This window comes from Nerophis lumbriciformis, linkage group LG17 (genome assembly GCF_033978685.3).
Source record: "Nerophis lumbriciformis linkage group LG17, RoL_Nlum_v2.1, whole genome shotgun sequence".
NCBI classification, from domain to species: domain Eukaryota; kingdom Metazoa; phylum Chordata; class Actinopteri; order Syngnathiformes; family Syngnathidae; genus Nerophis; species Nerophis lumbriciformis.
Genome location: NC_084564.2, coordinates 23,239,838 through 23,254,599, shown reverse-complemented (window position 1 = coordinate 23,254,599; position 14,762 = coordinate 23,239,838). Strand labels below are relative to the sequence as shown.

At 39.5% G+C, this 14,762-nt stretch overlaps 1 protein-coding gene across 1 annotated transcript in view; it reads right to left on the bottom strand.

The window, feature by feature from the left end:
- Positions 1–639: 639 nt before the first annotated feature.
- The window catches only part of ptgir (prostaglandin I2 receptor), a 70,448-nt gene continuing 56,325 nt past the window's right edge, over positions 640–14,762 (bottom strand). The window contains exon 3 of the mRNA XM_061972904.2: positions 640–4,523. Within this exon, the coding sequence (XP_061828888.1) occupies positions 4,209–4,523 (315 nt within the window). The 3' untranslated portion in view covers positions 640–4,208. The remainder of the gene's footprint in view (positions 4,524–14,762) is intronic.

Below are 14,762 nucleotides of genomic sequence, written 5' to 3'. Positions count from 1 at the left end.
TTAGAATCAATATTGCAACATGTTCTAGTTACATTTGATCTGTTTGACATTTTATTTCACTTTTTTTTATATAAAAAACGACTTTTAGTATTTTTAGAATGTGCCGGGGGACGTTGAAAAATTACACACTTTGGACAGCCCTGCGCTAAACGTTTCAAATAAGAACACAAAACAGTGACCTACAAGGTTTGCTTTCACCGGGATGGTTGTATCTTTCAGCACATGTGTTCTCCTTGAGCTGCTACATTCAGAATCATTTTCACTCCTCAGATTTAAAAAGAAAAATGCTTTCTAGCAATGTTACGATGGTCTCACGCTGCGTTTCACTGGTTGACAGCCTGTATTATCACATATCAAATTAGTTGGTGGAGGTTTTTTTAGAGGGATTTAAAGGCGGAGTCCTATTACCTGCATTGTTTGCTGCCTCTACAAGCCATTTTTCAATAATTAGAACAAAGGGAATGTGGATGATGGGCAAAATTCCCACAAAAGTGCAGTAAAAACACATTTAGTCATTTCAGTTTACTTTAAAATAGCCTATATTTCATAAAATAGGCATCATTTGCGTCCACAATCACAACATACTGCCACAAAATCAGCCCCCCCCCCCCAAAAAAAAAGTCTGATATATTTCTCATTGCCAACATATACACTTTATACATGCAGTACCATACCTGTTTTCTTTGCTAACATTGCATTTCTCACACAGAAAAAAAAAAGTACAGTGCAATTTAAAAAATCTTACGTTCATCCTAATGGAATCACATGTCACTGTGCAACGAGTCACAACAAGCACCTGTGTCGGCGTCATGCACGAATGAATGTCAATTAATAAGGCATAATAAATACATTTGCAAAAGCCGCCACTCACAACTACAAGTCACAGCTGCACCAAAGAAATAATCACTTAATTATGTGCAATTAATTTTATTTGATTAGTTATTTAAGCACAGTGTTTTATTGTTCTATATTCAAACTGTGTGTAATGTTACAGTGGCCAAAAATATTAAATACATTTGCTCAATAAAGCATTGCTTTTAATGAATACTTAGGCCTACTGCGCTTCTGTGTTTTAATGTTGGTCATTATGGTGGCAATAGGGGAGCCACGTGTTTTCTGAGGCGGTTCTCGGTGAGAAAAGTTTGAGAACCACTGAGATAGACCATCAAATGTCCATGCAAAGACGTTGGGGTTTAAATCCTATTTTGTGGTGTCACAACATACTGAAAATATAAATAGTGTACATTCAATTTGGGAATTTCTAAACGTTTTAAGCGTGAAACACACTTATGTGAATAATAAAGTTTCATTGAATTCGTGCAAACAAATAGATGGCAACTAGTTACTGTACCATCAGTGATTGTGTGAGCTTGAAAGAGGTCAATATAAATACTGTAGGTGGGAATCTTTGGGCACCTCACGACTCGATTTGATTCCGATTCTTGGGGAGAGGATTCGATTCAGAACCCGATTCAATACAATTCTTGCAATCTGTTTTGGTGTGTAAATTACAATAAAACCTTTTCAAAACAGCTTATAGGTTACAAAAGCTCCTCTTGGCTGCTGACATAGGACTTATACGGGCAGTGTTGGCCTAAAAAAACATTTTTTTTTTAAATGTTAAAATTTCATTTACATAAATTTTTCGAAAATAAATTCACAAAGCAATTCAGAAGACAAAAATAAAATAAAATAAAAACAGTATTAATAACAATAAAATCAATAATGGTTGTATAATGTTTTTATTTAAAAATTGATTCTTAAAACAATAGCGAAAAAAATTTTTTTTTACCGATATTCAAAAATTATGGATCGATTAAGAATCGACATAAATAAATATCTCCATGTTTTGAGCACCCGTGTAGGTATCGGATTTAGGACGTTTGGCTAAATTTGGTCCACGACGTATGCACAAAAGGATGAACTTAGGACACCATTCGTGACAAATTATTATATTCTGCTGCTATATTTTACCAGCCCGTATTTGACAAAAAGCTTCCAAAACATACTTTTACAGAGCACACACAGACGCGCAGAGAGAGCAGAGCAGAGAGACAGCATTTCCAATGCATTTTTAAAAGGCTCTATAAATAAACTTGGTACGGTACTTCATCAGACATTTGTCACTTCTGCATGCTTTTTGCTGACTCGCCCGTCGTGTCTTTGGTCTGTGAAGCCATTTGGAGCTCAAGTGTCTCAAACTGGTCCAGTTGTCTGGTGCATACCACCCAGCAGGCACAAGACTTTATAACAACATTGACAACTTGTTCAATGAGGTCCTGACGCTGAGCAACTCAAACATAACGTTGAAACAACATCCCTTTTGCCGACGTTGATTTGACCATTGATTTTTGGTCGTTTCCCAACCAATATTCTACAACACAAATGCAACGTTGAAACAACATGCTTTTTGACGACATTTATTCAATGTCAGGTTGTGACGTTGATTTCCCAATCAACAACATGGATCCAACCTTGGACATCAACCTTGTCTCAATTTACAAATACTATTTTGCAGCAGTTTTTTACAGTCAGTTTTAAAGGACATGTACATACACTATATTGCCAAAAGTATTTGGCCACCTGCCTTAACTCACATATGAACTTGAAGTGCCATCCCATTCCTAACCCATAGGGTTCAATATGATGTCGGTCCACCTTTTGCAGCTATTACAGCTTCAACTCTTCTGGGAAGGCTGACCACAAGGTTGCGGAGTGTGTTTATAGGAATTTTCCACCATTCTTCCAAAAGCGCATTAGTGAGGTCACACACTGATGTTGGTCGAGAAGGCCTAGCTCTCAGTTTCCGTTTTAATTCATCCCAAAGGTGTTCTATTGGGTTCAGGTCAGGACTCTGTGCAGGCCAGTCAAGTTCATCCACACCAGAGTCTGTTATCCATGTATTTATGGACCTTGCTTTGTGCACTGGTGCACAGTCATGTTGGAAGAGGAAGGGGCCCGCTCCAAACTGTTCCCACAAGGTTGGGAGCATGGAATTGTTCAAAATGTTTTGGTATCCTGGAGGATTCAAAGTTCATTTCACTGGAAATGAGGCCCAACTCCTGAAAAACAACCCCACACCATAATTCCTCCTCCACCAAATGTCACACTCGGCACAATGCAGTCCGAAATGTACCGTTCTCCTGGCAACCTCCAAACCCAGACTCGTCCATCAGATTGCCAGATGGAAAAGCATGATTCATCAGTCCAGAGAAGGCGTCCCCACTGCACTAGAGTCCAGTGGCAACATGCTTTGCATTGGACTTGGTGATGTATGGCTTTTATGCAGCTGCTCGGCCATGGAAACCCATTCCATGAAGCTCTCTGCGTTCTGTACATGGGCTAATTGGAAGGTCACATGAAGTTTGGAGCTCTGTAGCAACTGACTGTGCAGAAAGTCTTTGCCCTATGCGCTTCAGCATCCGCTGACCCCTCTCTGTCAGTTTACGGGGCCTACCACTTTGTGGCTGGGTTGCTGTTGTTCCCAAACTCTCCCATTTTCTTATAATAAAGCCGACAGTTGACTTTGGAATATTTAGTAGCGAGGAAATTTCACGACTGGATTTGTTGCACAGGTGGCATCCTATGACAGTTCCACGCTGGAAATTGTTTCTTTCACAAATATTTGTAGAAACAGTCTCCATGCCTAAGTGCTTGATTTTAAACACCTGTGGCCGGGCCAAGTGATTAGGACACCTGATCCTGATAATTTGGATGGGTGGCCAAATACTTTTGGCAATATGGTGTACAATCAACGTTGTATCAATGTCTTGTGCCTGCTGGGCAAGGTTCAGATGCTCACACTTGATCAACGAACCGATACTTGGTCATTTGAGTAAAACCCCTCCACACCAATAATTCACGTGGGGAAATTTCACCGTCTTCTTATATAAATATCAACTTACGCAACACTGAAAAGTCCTGGCCAATCAAATCCCTTCATCTTTGGTTGAGAATCAACTGTAAACGTTCATGAATAACACCCCACGGCCACATTATTAGGAACACTAGCATCATCTTATAACAAAAGAGCGGTCTCAATACCTAAGGTTGTGGCTATGGTGGGCGGGGCTAAGTTACAGTATGTTAGCCATTATTGGTCACATGACCTCAACGTGTCCCTCGACTCGCAGCGCTCTCGGTCGCACGCGCACCAGTCCGAAGAGTCACTGGCCAGTACCGAGCGGTCTTTATTCAAGCGGCCTCCATCACTTGCACAGCGGCGAGCTTTTACTAGGCGACGCCGGCAACCCCGAGTAGAAGTTGCTCTGCAACGCGTCGGAAGAGTGGCGCCGGATGTGGGCCTCCAGGGGCAAAGACATGGCACTGTTGGCCGGGTTCTTCACACCGGCCCCTTTGCCGAAACGGCAGCTCAGCAGCGAGCGCAGGTGTCTCAAGACGGACTTACGGCAGATGATGAAGACCCAGGGGTCCACGATGGGGTTGAAGGCGTAGAAGCGGAAGGCGGTCAGGTTCTCGTCGTCGCCGCAAAACGGGCGAATGGCGTTGATGAAGCCTGCGATCTGAAAGGACAGGAAGTAGATATTGGAGTACTGGTTTTTTTTCAGACATTAAAATCGACATGTAGACAATAGAATGAGTCTGTCAACTGTGTTTGTGCACCATTAGTCGTATGCAGGCTCCATGTAGTGGTACGCCCAATATTGGATTCATGATCTAAATACAGTGTGCTTTCCTATACTCAAACACAGTGTTACTGTTCAAACTTTGTGTGGCCAAATATATTAAATATACATGTTAATTAAAACATTTGTCTTGTTTTTAATGAATACTTATGCCTACTATGCGACTGTATTTTTTTATTTTTTTTTGTCCTGTCCAGCCACTAAGGCAGGGGTGTCAAACTCGTTTTATATCGGGGGCCACATGGAGAAAAATCTACTCCCAAGTGGGCAGGACCGATAAAATCACAGCACGATAACTTAAAAATAAAGACAACTTCATATTGTTTTCTTTGATTAAAAATAGAACAAGCTGTCAGGTTCAAACACTGATGACATCTATTAAACAAGACAAGAAGCAAGGAATTAAACAGAGACAGAATTAAATTTGGCTCAATGAGGAGAAACGTCTGGACTGTAGTCTTTGCACAGTTCCCCCACGCTCTGACGAAAGATTGTACGCCTCCTCTTTTATTTGGACTTTCCCTGAGTACATGGCAACAGCTGTTTCTAAAGGGACCGGGGTCGTAAACAGCCATCACCTTTGATTACAAACAGTTCAAAGAAAAGGTCGTAAAACAGTTCAAAGAAAAGGTCGCCTGGAGGGGAGTCTGGTCCTGCTTCCTCTCCGCTTTGTAGTTAGACTTAGACTTAGACAAACTTTAATGATCCACAAGGGAGTGTTCAACACAGTAGCTCAGTTACAATGATGGAAAGTGTAAGGATGGAAAGGACAATGCAGGTATAAATAGACTAAATATAGCGATATAAAATATAACATATATAAGAATATATACATAATATGTGTACAGTATATTATATATACAGATATATTATGTTTATAACATATTTACAATATATAACAATTACCAGGTACAAAATTACAGTTCTCGTTCTCGGGTCAAGACAAAATCTTTCTGTGGATTACAATACATCAAAGTAACAGAACACCTTCATGTCGCTTGCTTCCCATCCTACACAGTGGAGTTTGACAAGTTTTTACTTCTTCTTGGTAGGATCAAAGACAACTTTTGCCTTCTTGCCGGGAACTCATTGAAAGACAAAGTTTTGTGATAACTTAGATACAATTATTCTGACACAAGCACATTCTGAAAATGTATTAATCATAATGTTGTTGGGGTTCTTTCACACTTCCATGTTGCGGTTAATAATTTATTTATCGTTATTTATATTTTCTGAGTAAATTATGTGATAATGTTAATCAGACAACTCATTGGTGTTAATTTTCAATCTATCAAGATCAAAAAAATTATATCAAAATCAAATTACAGGATGTTATTTATGTAGTTTGATCATTTTCCTCGACTGATGTACTAACATCATGTGGTTTATTTTGTACATATGTAGCATCATCTACAAAGATACAAAGAATTGCTAATGCGACATCCAGTGGACACATTTAGAACAGCTGTTTCGTTCATTAAAAAATTTCAGGTTAATTTTTATACTTAGCAAACTCATCCCGTGTGCCGGATAAAACCTGTTCGCGGGCCTGATCCGGCCCTCGGGCCGTATGTTTGACACCGCTGCACTAAGGCAATACATAATGTTGATGTAGATGCCTATATCTGCTGAATAGATGTATTTTCCAAAAGAGAAGTGTAGAATACTTCTCTTGTTGCCTTGTTTGTGTTTGACTTTATTAAACTGATTTATTTAAAGTTTGATGCAGCTAGACCGCAGCACGAGGCGATGGAAAGAAGAAGAAAAAGGGGGAAATTGTGGGGACAAAAGGGCGATAAAACAGAGAGACAACAACAACAACATCAGCAAATACGGTATGTACAAATATAATAGTAAAAATTATCGCAAACTGTATTTTAATGTTGGTCATTGTGGTGGTACTTGGAGAGCCAAGTGTTTTCTGTAGTGGTGCTTCAATCCAATCCAATCCACTTTATTTACATAGCACATTTAAACAACAAAATGTTTCCAAAGTGCTGCACAACAATATTAAACACAATTAAAAACAATATAAAATAAATATGACTAAAAACGATTTTAAAGGGTAAAACCAATTAAAACAGTAAATAGAAATCAAAATTTTAAAAACACAGAGGACAACAGAGGACCACATAACTCACGTAGTGTTAAAAGCCAGAGAATAAAAGTGGGTCTTAAGACGAGACTTAAAACACTGCACTGTGGGAGCAGTTTGAACATGGAGGGGCATAGTGTTCCAGAGCTTAGGGCCGACCACAGAGAAGGCCCTGTCTCCCCTGGTTTTAAGTCTCGTCTTGGGCACCACGAGCTGGAACTGGCTCTCGGACCTCAGAGCGCGCGCAGGATTGTAAGTTTGGATGAGGTCCGAGATATAATGAGGTGCCAGTCCATGTAAAGCTTTAAAAACAAACAGCAAGGTTTTAAAATCAATTCTAAAATGAACAGGTAGCCAGTGCAAAGTCTCAAGAATTGGGGTTATATGCTCGCATCTCCTGGCCCCTGTTAAAAGTCGTGCTGCTGCATTCTGGACTAACTGCAACCGGGAGAGAGCTTTTTGGCTAATGCCAGCATAAAGTGCATTGCAGTAGTCCAGGCGACTTGAAATAAAAGCATGCACGACTTGTTCAAAAAGGTTAAAAGATAAAAACGGTTTTACCTTTGCTAAAAGACGAAGATGATAAAAACACGATTTTAAAACGCTTGGTGAAAAATGTTTGAGAACCACTGGTCTAGGACAGGGATCGGCAACCCAAAATGTTGAAAGAGCCATATTAGACTAAACATACAAGAAAAAAATCTGTCTGGAGCCGCAAAAAATTTAAAACTCTTATATAAGTGTTATAAGGAAGGCAACACATGATGTAAGTGTCTATATTAGCTATAATAGCCTACTATCAAATGCCTATGTTTCACAGGCTGACGCAAATCTTCGTTCCAGAAATTGTTATATTTTAATATTTATGTGCCTCACAATACGAAGGTCCTAAGTAGTCCTGAGTTCAATCCCGGGCTCGGGATCTTTCTGTGTGGAGTTTGCATGTTCTCCCGTGACTGCGTGGGTTCCCTCCGGGTACTCAGGCTTCCTCCCACCTCCAAAGACATGCACCTGGGGATAGGTTGATTGGCAACACTAAATTGGCCCTTGTGTGTGAATGTGAGTGTGAATGTTGTCTGTCTATCTGTGTTGGCCCTGTGATGAGGTGGCGACTTGTCCAGGGTGTACCCCGCCTTCCGCCCGGATAAAGCTGAGATAGGCTCTAGCACCCCCCGCGACACCAATAGGGACAAGCGGTAGAAAATGGATGGATGGATGGATTTTAAACATTTTTACAACAGTGGAAAACTTTCGTAAAAACAAAGGTTTCTCAGGGTGAGATAACTCCTGGAAATTACTGGCTTAGAATGGCCAAAAGTATAGATATGTGTGTCCATGTTAAAGGAAACAGCAGGCTGCCTTCTTCTAATGCAGGGGTCCCCAAACTTTTTGACTCGGGGGCCGCATTGGGTTAAAAGAATTTGGCCGGGGGCCGGCCTGTATATGTATATATATATATATTTATATATATATATATATATATATATATTCCTCGTGCACTGATTGACTGAAAGAGCGCGCTCTTGATGTCACGTTATCGATGGAAAAATGCATTTTTGAGACAATATGATTTGCCCGAGTGGCTAGGAGACACCGAGAGTAACAAGCGGTAGAAAATTGATTAGAAAGGACAGATTTGAACAAATAATAATAAAAAATGATATGTTTTTTAGTTTGTTTTTTTAAACTTGGGCCTGATTTTGGACACTGCCGGGCTGTATCTGGCCCGCGGGTCGTAATTTGGGGACCCCTGTTCTAATGGTTTATTACAATCTTTGCAAGCTGGGTAAGGTTCGCTGTAGTCTATAACGGTACACAAACAACTATCAGAAATGCAGCCAATATTATATACAGATAATAAGTCATGAGACATGCAAATATAAATTAAATACAAAGAGGACATATGTAAAGGATATTAAATGAGCTCAAAATTCTTGAGAGTTTGCACTGGCTCCCTGTTCATCTTAGAATTGATTTGAAAACATTGCTGTTTGTTTTTAAAGCTTTACATGGACTGGCACCTCAGTATATCTCGGACCTCATCCAAATTTACAATCCTGCGCGCGCTCTGAGGTCCGAGAGCCAGCTCCAGCTCGTAGTGCCCAAGACCAGACTTGAAACCAGGGGAGACAGGGCCTTCTCTGTGGTCGGCCCTAAGTTCAGGAACACTCTGCCCCTCCATGTTCGAACTGCTCCCACAGTGGTGTGTTTTAAGTCTCGTCTTAAGACCCACTTTTATTCTCTGGCTTTTAACACTACGTGAGTTGTGTGGTCCTCTGTGTTTTCAAACACTTTGATTTCTATTTACTGTATTAATTGGTTTTACCATTTAAAATCGTTTTTAATTGACATGTATTTATTTTTTGTTTTTATTCAGTCATTGGTGGAGCTAAAGATAATATTTGAATATTGTTTTTAATATTGTTGTGCAGCACTTTGGAAACATTTTGTTGCTTTAAATGTGCTATATAAATAAAGTGGATTGGATTAGATTGGAAATATACCTACACATGACATATGTCGATACAGCTAGCCTAAATAGCATGTTAGCATCGATTAGCTTGCAGTCATGCGTTGACTAAATATGCCCGAATAGCACTCCAACAAGTCAATAACATCAACAAAGCTCACTTTTGTGCATTCCCGCCCAGCAACAACATTTTGGTGGACAAAATAAGACAAAAAAGGAGTGGCATAAAACACGTCTTTCTGTGCCAACGTCGGAGAAAGTTTTACATGTAAACAACCTACGGTGCGTTCAAGAAACGCTGAAAGTAGGACAAAACGGCGCTCGCCAAATACTCTCACCAGTGAAGCATGTTTAACATAAACAGTGGGATTTGTAACATTTAGGAAGGTTTGTGTCATGTTTGTCCCACAGAAACCATATTAAAACAAAAATTATATTTCTCCCTCATCTTTTTCCATTTTTATACATTTTTGAAAAAGCTCCAGGGAGCCACTAGGCGACGCTGCGGCCTAAAATGCCTGAATTTGCAACAGCTTTTTTTTAGAAAGTTGCAAACGTTGCAATGTCATAAGGTAGTTATTCTCAAACTGTGGGTTGTGTACCACTAGCGGTACGCGGGCTCCATTTAGTGCTACGCCAAAGAATCACTTGATTAAAGTCCAGTGTTTTATTTTCCTTTATTCAAAGACAGTGTTACTGTTCAAACTGTGTGTAATGTCACAGCGGCTCAACATATTAATTATACTTTAATCAATACTTTGACCTACTACGCTACTGTATTTTAGTGTTGGTCATTAAGGTAGTACTTGGAGAGACAACTTTTTTCTGAGGTCGTACTTGGTAAAAAAAAAAGATTTTGAGAATCACTGCAAAAAGGCTTATATTTTTGTCAATATTTTAACTGTTCCGTATCTTAACAAAAAAATGGAAAAACTAATACTGTATTAATATTTTACTTGTTTTGACATTACATCAGGGGTCTTCAACGTTTTCCAGGGCAAGAACCCCAAAACTGATGGAGAGACGGAGCGGGGACCACCTTTGTTGCGCGTGACGTCACCGGTCACCGGCCCAAATACTTGGCGGAGAAACAAGCACCTGCCTCTACATAATGTTGCAATTTTCAAAGCCAACAAAGCAGGAAGAATGCGCTGAAAAGTAAGGTAAGGCTCCACTTGGCTCGATGATAGTTTGCATTGGGTTTTGCCTTAGACATGCTACCGGTTAGCATTAGCGGTTTTGCATACCAATTTCAACACCTCCAAATTTGATGATAAAAACTAAGACGCACGTTACAATCAAACAGCTGGTGTGTGATATAAACACTCATAAGACTAGACTGGCACATTCAATAAAATGGCAAAGACTACTTCCTGGCTAAGGCAACACACTGTTGTTTATACATAGTCTATGCAAAGTCTATCATGTAATACGTGCAAATGAGACTCAGGAGTGTAAAAACACAATATATATTAACTGGACAGTACAGTTATTATAATCACTCACTGTCAAACGTTAAACTAAAGAAAATATTTTTTTTCCTTAAACAATTAACATTTATGAACACAAAAATATACTGAAAATTGGTCGATTCCCAGGTGGTATGATTCATAACTGAAAGATACCCATCCCTAGTTACTAGAGTACACATTTTGACTGAAGTAAATATAAATTACCGTATTTTTCGGAGTATAACTCGCACCGGCTGAAAATGCATAATAAAGAAGGAAAAAAACATATATAAGTCACACTGAAGTATAAGTCATATTTTTGGGGAAATGTATTTAATAAAACCCAACACCAAGAATAGACATTTGAAAGGCAATTTAAAATAAATAAAGAATAGTGAACAACAGGCTGAATAAGTGTATGTTATATGAGGCATAAATAACCAACTGAGAACGTGCCTGGTATGTTAACGTAACATATTATGGTAAGAGTCATTCAAATAACTATAACATATAGAACATGCTATACGTTTACCAAACAATCTGTCACTCCCGATCGCTAAATCCCATGAAATCTTATACGTCTAGTCTCTTACGTGAATGAGCTAAATAATATGATTTGATATTTTACGGTAATGTGTTAATAATTTCACACAAGTCGCTCCTGAGTATAAGTCGCACCCCTGGCCAAACTATGAAAAAAACTGCGACTTATAGTCCGAAAAATCTGGTAAGTCATCATTTATTGGTCAGGTTCACCAATGAAGTGTCCTTACTGTTGTACATGACAGGAATGTAGAGGGTCTTTAGTACTGTACATTACTCACATGGTCTCATCTCGGCACATTTGGAAGCCTCCTTGACCAGGTATTAGAAATAGTACCTATAAGTACCCACTTTTGCCAATGGAAATGCATCAATGGCGAGCGTGACCGGCCAATGGTGATTATTGAATTGACTGTCATGAAGTCTACCTAGCAACAAGTGACTAGTGAAGATACAAATACAGAAGTTTTTTTTTAATGAATCACATTAAAAAAAGCTTCTTATGAGTTTTCTTGGTATGTCGCCAACCAACTGTAAGTGCTTGGAGTTCCACCATGTTTTAAAATCAATAAACACCACGAGAGGCCCGTCATCCAGGCAGAAACAGCTGGAAGCTCAAAGACAGACCACAGCTGGCCCTCGAAGACTTTCTCTCACCTGACTCTTCTTCTCTATCAACAGTTCTCCATAACCTCTGGGGGGAAAAAAAACGGTGCGCCACTCTGATGGATTGTTTCTTGCCCAAATGTTCCCCTGTTGCTAGGGCCTCGCTGCACGATGAATAGAGTGGCGACGGAGAAGAAACAGGGAGAGCCAGAATATGCTCAATGTGTGCGCCAGTCACGTACAACAACACAATAGCAAGCCATCACTGGCATCACAACTTGACAACTTGCCATCTTTTGTGTCTCGCGGCCTTCAAAGTGGAACAAAACATTGCACTTATTTTTTTTTTTTAAGAAGTCCTCATGTTTATGTTTGGAAGCCTGTTGTCAGGACTGTTCTTTGTTTTGCGTCTTCTTAGTGACAACTCAAAAATACAGAATGTTTTCTCACATAGCTTTGTATTGTCGAATGAGCATTGTCATTTCTTTAACTATGGAGACCAGGGGTCGGCAACCCAAAATGTTGAAAGAGCCATATTGAACCAAAAATACAAAAACAAATCTGTCTGGAGCCGCAAAAAAATAAAAGCCATATTACATAAAGATAGTGTGTCATGAGATATACATTGAATTAAGAGGACTTAAAGGAAACTAAATGAGCTCAAATATAGCTACAAATGAGGCATAATGATGCAATATGTACATATAGCTAGCCTAAATAGCATGTTAGCATCGATTAGCTTGTAGTCATGCAGTGACCAAATATGTCTAATTAGCACTCCACACAAGTCAATAACATCAACAAAACTCACCTTTCATGCACAACCTTACAAGTTTGGTGGACAAAATGAGACAGAAAAAGAAGTGGCATAAAACACGTCCTAGAAAGTTATACATGTAAACAAACTACGGTGAGTTCAAGGACCGCCAAAATTAGTACGACAAAACGGCGCTCAACCAAATACTCGAATCAGTGAAGCATGTTTAATATAAACAATAACAGTAACAATTAGGGAGGTTTGTGTCATGTTTGTCCTCCCACAGGAACCATATTAAAACAAAAAATATATTTTTTCCCCCTCATCTTTTTCCATTTTTCATACATTTTTGAAAAAGCTCCAGAGAGCCACTAGGGCGGCGCTAAAGAGCCGCATGCGGCTCTAGAGCCGCGGGTTGCCGACCCCTGATGGAGACAATACATTTAAAAATGAATTGTTTATACAAAATAAAATAAAACAAATATTGTGTAAAGTAAAGAAAATAAAGTAAAATAAATCCAATAAATCAGAGCTAAAGAAAAAACATTTTTATATTGCCTCCGTAGTTCTTGCACAAATGTAAATGTCTTTAAATACACATAAACATTGAGACAACACACTGTCATGTAGTTCAATGTCAATAAATAACATATAACATTAATATGTTAGCGAGGGATTAGCGCTGTAGTTGCCAGCTACCGCCCTAGTTGTCACTTAGAGTTTGGCATGCTAGTTGCCAGCTAACGATTAGCGCTGAATGTGTCCTCTAGCAATTAACACCTTAGTTGTCAGCTAGCGATTGCCGTGGTAGTTGTCAACTAACGATTGGCGCGCTAGTTGTCAGCTAGTGATTAACGCGCCAGTTGCTAGCTAGTCATAAACTTATTTCCGTCATCAAAAGGTGGTGGTTTTGATTACCGTATTTTCTGGACCATCGGGCGCACCGGATTATAAGGCGCACTGTTGATGAGCAGGTCTATTCAGGTCTTTTTTCATACAAAAGGCGCATTAAAGGGGTGATATTATGACTTTTTTCTAAATGTAAAACACTTCCTTGTGGTCTACATAACATGTAATAGTGGTTCTTTGGTCAAAATGTTGCATAGATGATGTTTTACAGATCATCTTCAAGTCGCTTTCTGACAGTCGCTTCAGGATGGGCCGCTTTGTGGGCGGTCTTATTTACGTGGCTCACCTTCGACAGCGTCTTCTCCCCGTCATCTTGGTTGTAGCGGTGTAGCGTGCAAGGACGGGAGTGGAAGAAGTGTCAAAAGGTGGAGCTAACTGTTTTAATTAGAGATGTTCGATAATGGCTTTTTTTACCGATATCCGATATTCCGATATTGTCCAACTCTTAATTACCGATACCGATATCAACCGATACCGATATATACAGTTGTGGAATTAACACATTATTATGCCTAATTTTGTTGTGATGCCCCGCTGGATGCATTAAACAATGTAACAAGGTTTTCCAAAATAAATCAACTCAAGTTATGGAAAAAATGCCAACATGGCACTGCCATATTTAGTATTGAAGTCACAAAGTGCATTATTTTTTTTAACATGCCTCAAAACAACAACAGTGCAATACTTTTTCATAACATGGTCACTACTGCCTAGTTTCTCTTGTTATATTCTTATTTTACTGTTATATTTTTATTGTCATTGTTGCTTTTTATTTTTATTCTTGTTGTAATATTTTACTATTCTGTTTCCATTTATACCCCCATTATTTACTTTTTACTTTTTAAATTCGATCTCAATTCTGTACACTGCTGCTGGAATTTAAATTTTCCTGAGGGAACTCTCCTGAAGGAATCAAAAAAGTACTATCTATCTATCTATCCAAACAGCAGCTTGGAATTTGGGACATGCTCTCCCTGAGAGAGACTATGAGGAGGTTGAGGTGGGCGGGGTTGAGGTGGGTGGAGGTAGGGGGTAGCGAGGGGGGGGGGGGGGGGGGGTTATATTGTAGCGTCCCGGAAGAGTTAGTACTACAAGGGATTCTGGGTATTTGTTCTGTTGTGTTTATGTTGTGTTACGGTGCGGATGTTCTCCCGAAATGTGTTTGTCATTCTTGTTTGGTGTGGGTTCACAGTGAGGCGCATATTTGTAACAGTGTTAAAGTTGTTTATACGGCTACCCTCAGTGTGACCTGTATGGCTGTTGACCAAGTATGCCTTGCATTAAT